General features: G+C 42.4%; 1 protein-coding gene across 2 annotated transcripts; it reads right to left on the bottom strand.

Moving 5' to 3' along the window:
- Positions 1-3,107: 3,107 nt before the first annotated feature.
- LOC102800252 (uncharacterized) lies at positions 3,108-10,507 on the bottom strand. 2 transcript variants are annotated; one of them, XM_087838704.1, is made up of 9 exons: positions 10,387-10,507; positions 5,545-5,841; positions 5,281-5,455; positions 5,131-5,187; positions 4,904-5,049; positions 4,694-4,777; positions 4,409-4,593; positions 4,034-4,252; positions 3,108-3,943 (listed from the first exon to the last, which is right to left on the bottom strand). In XM_087838704.1, the coding sequence occupies exons 2-9, from the start codon at positions 5,829-5,831 to the stop codon at positions 3,606-3,608; spliced, it is 1,491 nt and encodes a 496-aa protein (XP_087694830.1). In that variant the 5' UTR covers positions 5,832-5,841; positions 10,387-10,507; the 3' UTR covers positions 3,108-3,605. The 2 variants fall into 2 exon arrangements, with proteins under 2 accessions (XP_087694830.1, XP_087694831.1); XM_087838705.1 differs by lacking the exon at positions 10,387-10,507 and adding an exon at positions 5,957-6,000.
- Between the last annotated feature and the right edge of the window lie 4,072 nt (positions 10,508-14,579).

Raw genomic sequence — 14,579 nt, 5'->3', positions numbered from 1 at the left:
GGTGTTTCCTTTTCAGGAGGATGACACTGTGCGATCCTCGGGAATCTCAAACAAAAACACATTTCTGTCAAGTGGAAACTTAAAAAACTTTACATATATATATGTAATATATATATATATATATATATATATATATATATATATATATATATATATATATATATATATATATATATATATATATATATATATATATATATAATATATAAAAATAGAGCATGGCTGAGCGCACCTGTGCAGACCAGTGATACAGTTTAAGTTTAGAGAATTGTAACCCCCTCTTTCATACGGCAGGTACAACAAGCCAAGTCTTCATCTAGGACTTTTGTTAGTCCAAATTAATCAATTAAAGATGTCGTTTAACTTCTCAAAGGATTCTTTTGGAGGAGGCAGAGGAAGTGACTCAGTATAAAAACTTTGCATAACCTTTCATCCTTGTTCAGGAATAGGACGGAGGATTTTTGAATCATTTATAGCCAGAAAATCGTCTAAATAGCTCCATTTATAGCATTAATTTTGCTATGCTAACAGACAGCCTAGTCTAGGTCCTAGGGCCAATCTCTGCTCTCGATCTCCTAACTGGAAACCAAATAGTACAGCTCTCATTCTAAGTGTCATCACCAGAGGTTCCATAACATTGGAGATAACGGGCACCCCTGATGAGTGGAACGCTCCAATGTGACAGGTTTAAAAACTATTGTTTGTTACGAAAGTTGAACCCATCTGAGAAAATGATTTCCAAATCCATATCTTGGGAGGACGTTAAATAAATCTGACCAGTCTATTCTGTCCAAGGCCTGACGAGCGTCCAGTGATAATAAAGCTGCATTGTTAGCATCAAATCTCTCATGAATTATATTAGAACCCTTCTTATATTGTGAAACCCTTGATGCTTTGGTACAAAGTGAATCAAATGTGCGATCCAAGGGTCTGATCTTCATGCTAAACATTTAAAGTATTTTAGTGTCAACCCCCGTCAGACTAAATGATGAGTGTTCTGCAGGTTTCACAGTACTCACTGCCTGTCTCACAGTGGGTGGAGAGCCTCAGTTTGATATGCTTCTACATACATGTTAAAAAGTGGAATTATTCTTTTTTCTGGGAAGGTTTTGTAAAGTCAGAAAGCCATCTGGCCCAGGTGCCTTACCACACAGCAAATCCAACATGTCCAAATGAAGACTGTCAGATTTGATTTCAGCTCTTTTAAAGTGTCTATATAAGTTAATTTAACTCTTATTGGAGAGTTGGTACGTTAACTCTGATTTAGCGTTAAATACCAAATCACTTATTCATGCTAACTAGGTGTTAAGAGTTTATATACTAACTCCCATATAACTCTACATATTACGTGTAAAGAGTCAAACCAAAGTCGTTCTAAAGTAAATTTATGATATTTACCATTTTTATTTTGTTGAGACATTTCACGTTTTTCACGCTTTCAGATAAAATAAACACAAAACAAAATGAAACAAGCTGGCAAACCTAAACTCTAAACACTCCCACAGCACAGAGCCTCCTCTCTTCATCGCTGGCTCCATGTCTCCATAGCACGATGAGGGCGGGGTCACTTCCTTATAAACCTTATGTTGCATACCTGCACCCCCAGACTGGGCCGTAACACCTTCTGCTTAAGTGTTTTGTAAGAACTGTTTTGAACTTTTGTCACTTTAAACCTTTTGTAAAAACAAGAAAGACATAAAAAACAAATGTTTGTTCATATTTGACATTTCCCTCAAATGTAAGTTTTCTATAATGTTGTTCTTCATGAACAATGTTTGTCAAATCTGAAATACTTCCTGTAACAAAGCCTGTTTCTAATGATGTGGCATGGATGTTTTTGTTAATTACGTTAAATGTGGTCTCCAATATTTTTATGAAAATGACCATAAAAACATTAGTTTGGTGTTTGAGGGTTCAAGTGGAGCTGGGTTTACACACAGTGGTGTGAAACTGAAGTTAAGCTTAGGGCCACATTAGTGTTGGGCTGAAAGTTCATGTAAAGAGTGAGTTCAGGTTCAAATGAAGTGTTTGGGTGTATTGGAAATCTCCAACCAAGGCTGATGATCATCAGTAACTGCAGAGGCCTGAGGTGCACGGTGGAGGAAAGTTAGTGTTGTTGGTTGCAGCAGGCTGAGCCTGTCAAGGTTGGAGCCAATCGGAGAAAGTTTGAGCCCTGAAGTGTCCACTGCAGCTGTCACAACAGGGTTTCCAGTGGTATATATATTTTTAATCAGAAAAGGTCAGACAAAACAAAACCCAAGCAAAGCATCAAACAAAGGAAAAATAAAGACAACTCAAGTCAAATGTCCAGCCAAAGGATTTATGGGAGACTCCATCAGGGATGGACCGAGTCAACCGGCATTTCACCTCTGAGAAAAATATATGGAGCCACAGCTGGACTGGCCATCGGCCGTCGATTTTTGAGTTTTTATGGCCCATGTTTATTATTATCATTATTATTAGTTTGTAACGGTATAAACAGTGAAAGGTGGTATAGGGCATTAACAGGGAGAGGGGGGCACGAAGAAATACTTTCTTATTCTCATTTAAAATGTCAACTTTTATTAAATAATTATCTGAATCTTACAACCAAAGTTTTTATCTGATGTCAAATGTATAGAAATCCATTATTGTATATAGTAACTATTAGGTCCCAGTAAGCTGTAGTGCTTTTTCCTTTGGGAAGGTACCACCTGCGCAGTCTGCAGTTCTGTTGAAGAAAGATGTTGAATCTGTTTACTTATTGTAGAAAAATAATTGATTTCTGTGCATTTGCATCAAATTAAAGTTGATTACGTCGATTAAGCATCACGAGGTGGAGGGTGGGGCCCTATTATTCTTTTTTTGCTGGGACATGCTAACCCTGTTAGTTAGCAGTAATATTAAACAACCTAAGTACTCTTTAAAACACCAGAATATGGAGGATGGTGCAGCTTTAAGTTTATTATATTGGTCAGTATTGATGAACTATGAAATGTTTTGGCTGCAGTGTATTTCCTGCATAAAGGTCTAACAGAATAGCTTTAGTGTTTTGAGTTTGAACTTATACAAAACACAGCAATATATTAAAAGAAACACAGTTTTATTGATTGTAAAATACACTCTATTGGAGTCATGTTGGTATGGGCAGAAATCCAAATGTAAACAATAGGGAGAGCTGCAGTACTGGAGAAACAGCAGAAACTCCTGATACATCCAACAAACAGGGCGATGGTACAAAAGCATCTAACGAGCAAACAGCTTAAACTGCCTTTCAATCATATTACTAATCCCTGGGATTACTTCAGAATGCCAGTAGTTTCTTCAGGGTGACTCTTTATTGTTAACATGTAGTAAAAGTGAGTTTATGAAAATGAAACCTGCTATGATTCTGGAAGGAAAGAAAAAATACCACTCAGATCTTATCAAGAGGCTGTGCATATAAATGTGTTGTATAATGATTCACTTTCAGTCTTACCAATGCTTTGGTAAGGTCTACCAAGAAGAAGCCTGCTGCGAGAGCCAAGAAGGCAACAAAGAAGGTAACAACGAAGGCAACGACTCAAAAACACAAACAAGTGTCCCATACCATGATATGGTATGGGACATAAAACACGGTGCCACCTCTAGACTCCATAGTCCCACAGGAGCTCCTCTCCAACCGCGATGTCCTTCAGGGCGATGAACAGCACACTCTCCCGAGGACCAGCAGGGAAGTTCATTGTGAACCTTTGTGGCTTCACGTTTGGATTCCTTTGGCAACGGTTCATGTGCCTTCCATAGGAGTCCTTGTGCAGGTGGCAGGCACAAGGGGGCGCAGTGGCATCAACCCTGTGGCACTCGCCCCTGTAGAAGAAGAGAGACCCTGACCGCAGCCTCTGATTCTCTGCAGCTTTGGTGATGCACGTCCCGTGGTAGTCGCAGACGACGTCTCCTTTGTTGAAGGGCATCAGGGCGATGACACCTGTGAGCAAACAGGAAGTCATCATAAGCTCTTTAGAAATGTCGACTTGCTGTCAAACGAGGGTGTGGTCCAAACGATAGGTGCATTTACCTTTGCCCTTTTCCTCACCAAAGTCCTTCAAAGCCAGGCCCTTCCATTTCTGCTCTGTAATCGAGGACATGAGGGACTGGCTGTCCTGGATCCTGGGCTGTGGAGCAACCCAGGCCTGTAGGACGGCATCAACAGTGGGCTTGTTGGTGCTCCAGGTCTCCTTATCTAATGCCGTCTGTACTCTTGCACGCTGAGGGGCGTTGCCTCTTCTGACACACCCTGTCCCAGAGCGAGACGTGAGGAATAATGCAAATCAACCATCTGAGTCAATCATATATATTTGAACCTCTGTGATGTGAAGTATTACTGAGCTATTTGTATATATTAGAGGTGTAAATAATGGAGGACGAGCGGCCATTAGCATGACGGGCTTACCAAGGATGTGCTGAACTCTCTGCTTAAGCTGAAGATCCCTCCACTTGCGGTAGTGGGCTCGGTGGTGTGGAAAACCAGCCTGTACACACCGGCGTTTTGAAGGTGGCTCTCCATTTAGGGTTACTGGGAAGGTCCGCTGGAAGGCATCCCATTCTCTGAGTGGTGGGCGCTTTGTGGAAATGGGCCTACACAGAATGAGAGAGAAATCCACCAATAGTTTGGATGTGGAAACTTGTAACGCAGGTTTTCTTGTGCTAGTGGGTAACATAAAAACGAAAAGCATACCTGGCCTGTCCCGAGGTTTCTACTCCTCCTGCTGAGTGTGATGCTGACCCAGCCGCAGGATCCTCAGTGTCGCTGCGCAGGTATCTAACCAAATTAGAAAGGTGAAGCAGTTATACATCCACCAACAAACGCAGCAACACATGTGTTTGAGTGTTATGACCACACTGGCTACGTTTTGCCAGTATGGATCCAGTGGTGTGCAGCACTCACCTGGCCCTCAGGCGCCGTACATCTCCTCCTGGGTTGGTCAGAGGGACCCCACCTTCTCCCAGGAAGAACCTGCCCCCGTCATCACCGCCAGCTCTTTGGTTTTGTAAGGACACTGGGCGGATGTTCTTAAAGTAGCACTCCAACAGCTGCAGAGACAAGAGCCATCAATGACAACCATTATAACAACAGAGCAGGAAGAGAGTCGCTGCTGAGAACAAAGGACTTACTTCTTCTTCCTGGATGGTCATCCTCAAGCTTGCCCTTCGCTCCATCCAGTCCTGCACCTGTGTGTGTGGGACAAAGTGTTGGAGCTTAGGGTGATGCACACTTCCATCAACTATCACTTATAATCTACTGTTTTTGTTGGCGGCGCTTACAGAAAGTTCCTGAACAGCACTTGCTGTCAGACCGTGCTGTACCATCAGGATGGCCTCGCAGTACTGCCTGAACGTTGTCATGGCAACGTTGGGGATACAATCACCGCCTGCAAGCTTTTGGTGGAAATACTCGATGTCCTTTTTAGCCACGGCGAGGACTTCCTTCTTATCAGAGCTGTTGCAAAGGTGACAGTATGACAGTGTTGAAAGTGCGTATGTGTCCTGCAGTATAAGTGAGCCAGAGTGGCAATAAGCTCATCAGACCTCTGTGTTGGGCAGGTTTGGGGAGTGTCTGTGACGATAAAGCCACGGCTCTGAAGGCGACTGCAGAGTTTGGTGCAAGATGCTGCGTCCTTGCAAAACTCCTGCAGCTCCGAGATGCTCCAGAGTCGACCTTCCCTGGAAAACAGCTTCTGGGAGGCAGTAGCTCTGGAAGCTTCTTGCTCCCTCTCCTGTGCTGTGCCGTCTTTCAGGCACACTTTGCTCAGGTGATTCCAAATGGAATGCTGGGGCTTGTTGCACAGCAGGCAGTACACAATGTTTCTCTCCATGCTGTTTGGACTGCAAATACAAAGAGAGAGACAAACTCCCCATATCACTTCATAGCACCAGTAGCACGTCTCTGTATGATGCAAAGCTAGCTATGTCGCTACACTGGACACCGAGCAGTACCTACTTTAAAACTGAACCTTTGTTGATCCTCTGCCGTTTCTCCAAAGCACACAAACACATTTAACTTTAGCACATGTATAAAACACGCACGCACACGAGCAGTTCGTTCAGCTAAAAGAAACGCTTCATAGAAACCATTTCTACAACCAGCAAACGCAAAGAAAACAAGCCACGACTAAAACAGCGGTTACGCAAATGAGCAAAAGTTGCTAAACAAACAAAACTGAACCAGAAAGTCTCCAGACATCATGTAACCACCGTTTGACAAACGGTCCTACCGTAGGATTATGTTACGGTGATGTCTGACAAACCATCCCACTTAACTGAAGCTGCAAATTTGATAGCTTTGTGCCAAAAGCAGATGGCGTTTTCACTTTAAAATGAACAAACATTCACAATAGCTTAAAACAATATAGTATCCAAGTCAATAACATGCTAATACTTCCAAGTATGAAAACGGAGTAGCGTTAAATCACCCGGTGTTCCAGATTAACTGTGACGGTGGAACAGATGGTGGATTTTTTTATATTTTGCTTTTAACAGCAACAAGACTGACAGAGTGTGTCTGAGGGAACCTCACAAGTGTCACAGATGAAATATTTAGTGGTTTGTTGGTAGCAGCTCCTGAAAAGCAAGTCTGCAACACTTCTGTTCGACTGTCACCAACTGATCTGAGACACAGTCTCCGAAAGCGTCGGAGCACCTTTGCAAACAGTACACACACCATACACACAAGCACGCATATTGGGACTAAGTCCAGCAACACACTGCAGTGGAACCCCGACTTACGAAATTAATCTGTTCCCGACGGTTTTTCGTAAATCGAAGCACCCGTCGCGCCTTTTGAGTGAGACGATGCTGGCTGGAGACGAAGTTCTTGGTGGCAGAGGCTGAAGAAAGCATACGTATGCATGCATACATACAGCACCACCACGGGGGAAACTGGCATAACATTAGGGTGTAAAGTTCTTGATTTTTTTAATTCAAAGATTAATCACGCTTTAACCCTTTAAGACCTACCATAGAACCAAGTCCACCAGAGCTTATATTATACTTTTACATGCTGTGGAGCCATTTTTGGGAGCATTTCAAGTTGCTATACATCAATACAACCATTATAGCCTAGATTTTAATAATATGTATGAATTAAGTGCATAGTAATTACATAAATTGCAAAAAAGTGCAATAAACTACAAAATAATTGAAAATCGTTTTTGTTTTTTTTAACATATATTTCTAGTTAGAGAAATTTAAGAGGCTTATCCCTCAAAACTGTAAATACAAAAAAGTTGCACAAAACAGTTTCCCACCACAGGAAATTTATTTTGAGTGTCTTAATAGTTTTATTTTTGAAATACACCAATTTTTATACACTGCAGGAAAAACGAAAATAAATATTATAATGCAAATTTGCAAAAAAGCAGCATATGCATCAAAATAAACTATTTCCAGCAGTGCAATATGAGTCCTAAGCATTCCAGAAACGACACAGAAAGTCATAAAGTCAAACATAACTTTTAAAAACACCAGTATAGGCTCATGAGGCCCTGATGGTAAAAAACTACATTTCCGCGAAAATGACGTCACTTCCGGTTTCGGGCAGGTCATGGCGGACATGCAAAAGTTCGCGCTGACGTCTATTCCAATGTAGGAAGTGTTATGAACAGCTGATCAGATCGGCAAAGCGTGTTTCTGGAATATTATGTTTTTGTTGCTGCAAGCGCTTTTTATGCAGTTTTTCCAAAGCTATATGTGGAAGGAAACTGTGACCGAGGACAAGCTGATGGCATAAGATGTAAGTACAACTCCTCAGGTTTCATATGCAAAAAAAATTTTTGCGCTAGCTCACGTGGTTGCAGAGCTACCGGGATTTAAAAATAGTTACGCAAAACAGAGCGTGCCCGCTCCGACCGGTTTTACATCAGGAGGTAGTGCAACAGACACTGAAGTGCACATTAAAGACCAGAGAAAACATTATTTTTTATTAACAAAAAGTTTTAATCCACCAACAGCCCTGACATCTAAAAGACTACAAGTAAAAAAGAAAGGCCACAAAAACAATTCAGACATTTTTACACGATTAGTAACACTTCAGCTTTCTTTGTAATGTCTGCTTGTATTTTAAGAAGTATTTGGGTAAAAACATTACCAATAACTCAAAATTAGAGGAATAAGTGTATATATGTGTCAACTGTATGCATGCATACATATGCTGCATGTACATGACGTTCTAAACATTAAAACTAAAACTTACATATTTTTTAAACTTGTATAATTTTTTTTATTTTATATTTTTTGTGCATTTTTATGTTTTTGAACTAATCACTACTGCTACTTTCATTGCTTTTCGCCTTCTAAGGCACACTTTCACCTGAAGGTTGACTTGTTGCTGGCCTCGTTGTGAAAAATCTATCCAACGACGTCCGTCTCTGTCTACTTTTCAAAATGGATCTGAAGTGGGAGAGGCAGACGTCACCAAAATGCTCTATAGCACGAGCGGTAAAGTTCTTTTCAGGGTGATTTTGTTCGACAAAAGCGGCCACCCTCTGAAAAGCGCAGAGAATGTCCTTGATATCGGCCGATGGTATGACGGCCTCCTCCTCCTCCTCGCTGAATTGTTGCTGTAATGATGAGTGCAGCATCGCCTCCAACTCTTGCAGCTCTGCCGCTGACAGCTCCTCTCGATGTTCATGCACGAGGTCGTTTATATCCTCCTCGTCAACCTCCAGTCCCAGGGCGGTGCCAAGATTTACGATCTCCTCAACCTTGACTTCAGGTTGAGGTTCCCCCTCGAAGCCTTCAAAATCTCGAGGGGCAGCAACAGCATCAGGCCACAGCTTCCTCCAAGCAGAATTTAGCGTTCGACGACTCACCTCCCGCCATGCCAAAGAAATCAACTTGAGGCATGCAACGATGTCGAAATGATATTTCCAAAACTCCCTGAGGCTGAGCTGCGTACTCTCCGTTATGTCCGAACACCGTTTGAACATGTGCTTCGTGTACAGTCTCTTTAAATTAGAGGTCACTTGCTGATCCATGGGCTGGAGGAGAGGGGTCGTGTTGGGAGGGAGGAAGAGAACCTTGATGAACGAGAACTCCTCCAGGATGTCGTCCTCGAGGCCAGAGGGGTGGGCGGGGGCGTTATCGATGATCAGCAGGCACTTCATGGGGAGATCGTTCTCCTCGAGGAACTTCTTGACAGCAGGGCCAAAGACCAAGTTGACCCATTCGACAAAGAACTGTCGGGTCACCCAGGCCTTGGGGTTGGACCTCCACATAACCTCGAGCCTCTCCTTTAAAATTTTGTGTTTCTTGAAGGCACGTGGATTTTCCGAGTGGTACACTAGGAGTGGCTTGACCTTACAGTCCCCACTGGCATTAGCACACAGGGCGAGGGTAAGACGGTCCTTCATGGGCTTGTGGCCTGGCATCTTTATTTCCTCCACGGTGATGTACGTACGCCGCGGCATCTTTTTCCAGAAGAGGCCAGTCTCATCACAGTTGAATACCTGCTGGGGGATGTAGCCTTCTTGATTTATAAGTTCCTCAAATTTTTTAACAAATTCTTCGGCAGCCTTGTGATCGGAACTTGCTGCCTCGCTGTGACGCACAACGGAGTGGTTGCCAGTCCTCTTCTTGAACCGGTAAAACCACCCATGCGATGCCCTGAACTCTGGGGAGGTTAGGGGTGCCTCCTGCGAGGACATCGATGCCGTTGGCTGCTCATCGGAAGCTGCCTTACTTACTAAATCATTATAAATTGAGGACGCCTTCTCGCAAATGATAGTCTCTGTGAGGGTATTGCCAGTCTTTCCCTTGTCTTTAATCCAAACAAGGAGAAGCCTTTCCATCTCGTCGTGTATGGGGGTCCTCCTTTTGGACATGATGGTGGTGCCCAGTGAAGGCTTACCTGCTTTGATGACTTCTTTTTGTTTTAGAATTGTTCCTATGGTCGAAGGATTTCGGCCATACTCACGTGCAATAGCACTAAGTTTCACACCTCGCTCATATTTATCAATAATTTCTCTCTTTGTTTTCATCGACAGCACTTTACGCTTCATTTTGCTAGCTGCGTGGTTCAAGTGGACAGCAAAGCGCAAGTACGGAAGTGAAGGGGTTGTCACATGATTCGGAAGGCATTGTGGGCATTGAAGGCTCAGCCAATCAGAGCCAGCGGATTTCGTTACGCGGGCATTTTGCCGTAACACGGGCAGAAGTATTGCCGTTCAGTGCCTTCGTAACTTGAATGTTTCGTGAAAGTTTTCGTAAGTCGGGGTTCCACTGTATTCTGCATTAGCATCAATCAGCCTGCAGCCTGAACCCACAATGTACACACAATGACCTGCATCCTTTACCGAGATGTACGAATGACCGAACAACATCCTGCACTGTGAGGTGTGCCGTGCACATTCATTGTAATGCGTGTTTACTAACCTGAGGCAGTGAAGCTGCTGTCAGCCTGGGTAACAAGTAGACGAAAACACAAAAATCTTCTTTAAACCGTGAACACAAAAGACACACATGCTGTGCTGGCGTTAGCTTCATAACAGGAAGTTCTTTCTGTGAAATTCTTCTTCTGCGCCCCAAAACACTGTTCAGTACCACCATCGCGCTCTGCGCCCTCTAGTGTCCGGATGTAGAATTGCATTTTAATGTCTGAACCTCACAATCCAACAGGTTTTTGCAACGTGTTTTTAAATCACTGTAACTTTTGAACCGTTCACTCAATTGAAACAAATCCAATTGTTTCTGAAAGCAGAGACTCTGCGCTTTCTCTGCATTTAACTTTAGCGTGAATATCCATGCACAGTTTGTTCAGCTGATAGAAAAGTCACATATAAAATTACCTGATACTTGTAAAAACACCAAAGTTAGCCGCTTGACTCTCGCTGTAGTTTCTCCGTAGGGTTACATTCACCTGGAAGTATGTCTGTGAAGGTTCTCAGTCATCCAGCTCAGCGTAGTGTAAGGAGCTACTGATGGAGAGTCCCACATTTAGCCACATGGGAGTGTCCCCAAGAGGGTCATGGACCCCCTAATCATCCTCTACCTAATCATACGAGCCGAGGTGTGAAGATAACAAAGCCAGCAGACAGGGTGGCACCTTTGTCTCTCATGCATGAAGACAGACACCTCTTTAAGTGCAGTCACACCTAACAAAAAGGGATAAACCTGGATTATAGATGTTCAGCGATGGTCGTTCAGACAGCACAAAAGCATTGCACATCTGCCTTTCACGAGCTGCCGTCTTCCAAGGAAAAGCATTTACAATTCTTTATCAGCTGTCAAAGGGTTTCCTACAGCTCGCCTCCTGTCTCTTCACAGCCAGGGAGCTTCTAACGACCTCTGACCCCCTGTAGTTTGGAGTTATCAAAGTAACCCATGACAGTAATGTTTATGCTGAGAGATGGGCTTAATATGATGGAGTTGGTTCATGAGGAGATTTACTTGTTTGAGAGGAATCAGTAAATATGGTGAATGAAACTAGCGCCCCCCCCCCCCCCCCCCCCCCCCCTAATAAAAATCAGGTCTGATTTTATAGAAATGCTATTGAACGCATTAGCTTTAAAATAAGTGAGGAATGTGCTTTTCTATTTCCAGTGCACCCAAGAGGCATTTCTGCTGCACACAAAGGTAACTGAATGTCATTTCTTCTTTTCAGGTTGGAAATGTGTCCAGACTCTAACATTCACCCACGGGCTCCATCCTTGGGATTTATGAGGAACAGGGAAAATGATCCGGAGAGAAGCAGTGGACTGACTGAAAGAACTGGAACGAGCTCATATAGAATCAAACCACTGTAAACGTTTTAGAGCAGATTAAACGCGTTGTTGAGGAGCTAAAATAGAACAAATAGAAGCTTAAATACCTCAGACAAAACTATTATAAAACGGCCCCAAAGCTAAAAAATAACAGCATGGAAACTGTGCAAACAGTTAGAAACATTAAAAATCCACCTGCTTATTGCTGCAAACCCAAAGATACAGAAGGATCCTTTTGGTCCTCCTTCGTCACTTCCCTGCTCCTCCTCTGCCTCACCTCGTGCTGTCATCCTGGGTTTGCATTGAAACTATTCCCCACCTAACCCCTTATCTATGTAATGCTGAGCTTTGTGCCCCTTTTAAAAAGAAAACAAGGAGAGAGCGCTCCAACATACACCCTACCAAAGTTACTAGAATTAAAGACCTGCCACCAACAGGTCAGCAGATCTTCCTGCACCTCCATGGAGGAAATTTCACCTCCACAGAATAAACATTTTTTATACTTTTTGTTTTATTTGTGTTTATTAGTGACTCCAGAACTTTTGCAGCTGTTAGTAATCACTAAACATTGCAACGGGGACACATCAGCATTAGCACTTGAGTTACTTTAACTATATTTAATGGTGTTGTTTACTGCTTAACTTAAAAGACAATAAAAAAACCGACATACATCACACACACACACACACACACACACACACACACACACACACGGCTCTCTAGTTTGAAATCTAATTTAACACAGCCTTTTAAATCATGCTGCTGGACTCTTGATACAATACCACAAAGACAGCATCATTTAAACAAATAAAGAACATTTTTCATTATACAGCAGCCTCATACCCTAAAGCAGTTTACTCAGTTTATGTTCAAAACTGTGAGTTTTCTCCAAATTCTAATTTAGTCTTAAAAAGAGACTTGTTGTTGAAATGTCATGGCACTAATTTTAATCATTCGCCAAAAGACTCAAAATCGTATATCTCAACTGCAAATGATCCAATATGTTCCAAACTTAAAACTTGTGCTTGATGGGAATTTGAGTCTGGAGACGTCCATGTACCATTATTAGGTGACACAAATGTCACCTGGTGGCAGCAGAAAATCAGCAATAGGTCATTGTCATGGCATTTAGAGGAAATTTTAACATGATCGCCTGCATAAAGTTAGTGCGTAATCTTCACCGCCATCTAGTGGACACAGGAGGTGTTCAGTAAATGGTAAATGGCCTGTATTTATATAGCGCTTTACTAGTCCCTAGGGACCCCAAAGCGCTTTACATATCCAGTCATGCACCCATTCACACACTGGTGATGGCAGCTACATTGTAGCCACAGCCACCCTGACAGAGGCGAGGCTGCCGGACACTGGCGCCACCAGTAGGCAACAGGTGAAGTGTCTTGCCCAAGCACACAACGACCGAGACTGTCCAAGCCGGGGCTCGAACCGGCAACCTTCTGATTACAAGGCGAACTCCCAACTCTTGAGCCACGATCACCCCAAATGACAGCATCCAATCAGCATCCCCTGCTAAAGACAATCATATGATCGTGTGACTCAACAACACGCTCGCTCTTGTAAACCGCACACGCTCAGATGTGCACCAGGGTGCGAGGAGCCGCTCATCACTGCAGCTTTAATATAAAATGTGTTTCTTGCGTTTTGTGTTGTTTCTTTCAGTTTATTTTAACATTATTTTTTGTAACAGGATATAAATCATTTATAAAATGTATAACCCCCCCCAAAAAATGATCTTAAATGCTTTTTTCAATTCTTACTTTAAATTTAAAAAATTTGATTTAATATAAACTAAGAACTGTTTGAAGAAATGAGTTATTGAGCTTCACTGCTGTTGTTGCAGCAGTAAAAGTCCTGGGGAGGTACATGAACTTCAAATCACATTTTAATGTCAGTTTGTTAGTTACATACTGTAGTTAAAGAATGTACGCGTTGTGGTTGACCATCAGATTTTCATGTACATAAGATTTATGATATATTTTGTATCAGACGTAAAAGAAACATGTCAGAAATGTGTGCTGGATATTCATAATTATATCTATAGACCCGCGACTACAACTGATCAGCTCAGTCATGTGTTCATAAATGTGAAGTTTATTAGACACAAAGAGCTCGTGTTAACGTACCGAGTGAGAGTCGTCCTGGTTTTTGTTCGTTCCTGTTGTCAGGCCCTCAGGCAACACTGCATTAAAAGCTGGTTGTGTGGTACTAATAAGGATATAATCGATATAAATCAAATATAATTTGCGATGGAAATGAAATGATGAGTGTCATTATAAACAAGTCTCCGACTTTCTGAGCAAACACACAGTTCAACCCTGAAATACTTCAGTTACTCTGACTCCACCTCTGTCAGAAACAAGTCAGAGCAACCCTCAACCAATCCCCATCACCTCACATGCACACCTTGTAAAACACTCAGTTACTTTCTCTGCCATTCTCAAACAATCGAACCATCGTTGGACGTCTGTGTGAAATGTCCGCTGTAACTTCTGCGTCTCTCTGCTGGACTTTACTGTCTGTCTGCCTCCTGCTCGTCTCTGCGGGTGAGAATAATCTTTTTGAATCAAACAGGATTTCCTGAAGAGTTCTGTAAACATTCATGATGTAAATGATCTCTGAAACTTTTTAAAATCACTCCGTATGAGTGCAAAATGTCTGGAATAGAGATGTCCACTGAGCTTTATTGCTGTATTTCTGTGTGTATGTGGGAACATACTTATTTCATAGATGCTTAGATTCATTATATTGTATTAGTCTGATAGCAGTTCTAATGCTCAATAACTGGTGTATATTCAGACTTACAATAAAATAGTTATTCTGTCCTATTCTATGACCTGAGCCTATTCT

The sequence above is a fragment of the Neolamprologus brichardi genome, chromosome 3, assembly GCF_056152115.1.
Source record: "Neolamprologus brichardi isolate AB-2024 chromosome 3, ASM5615211v1, whole genome shotgun sequence".
In the NCBI taxonomy this organism is placed as follows: Eukaryota; Metazoa; Chordata; class Actinopteri; order Cichliformes; family Cichlidae; genus Neolamprologus; species Neolamprologus brichardi.
This window is presented reverse-complemented; position numbering and strand designations above follow the sequence as displayed.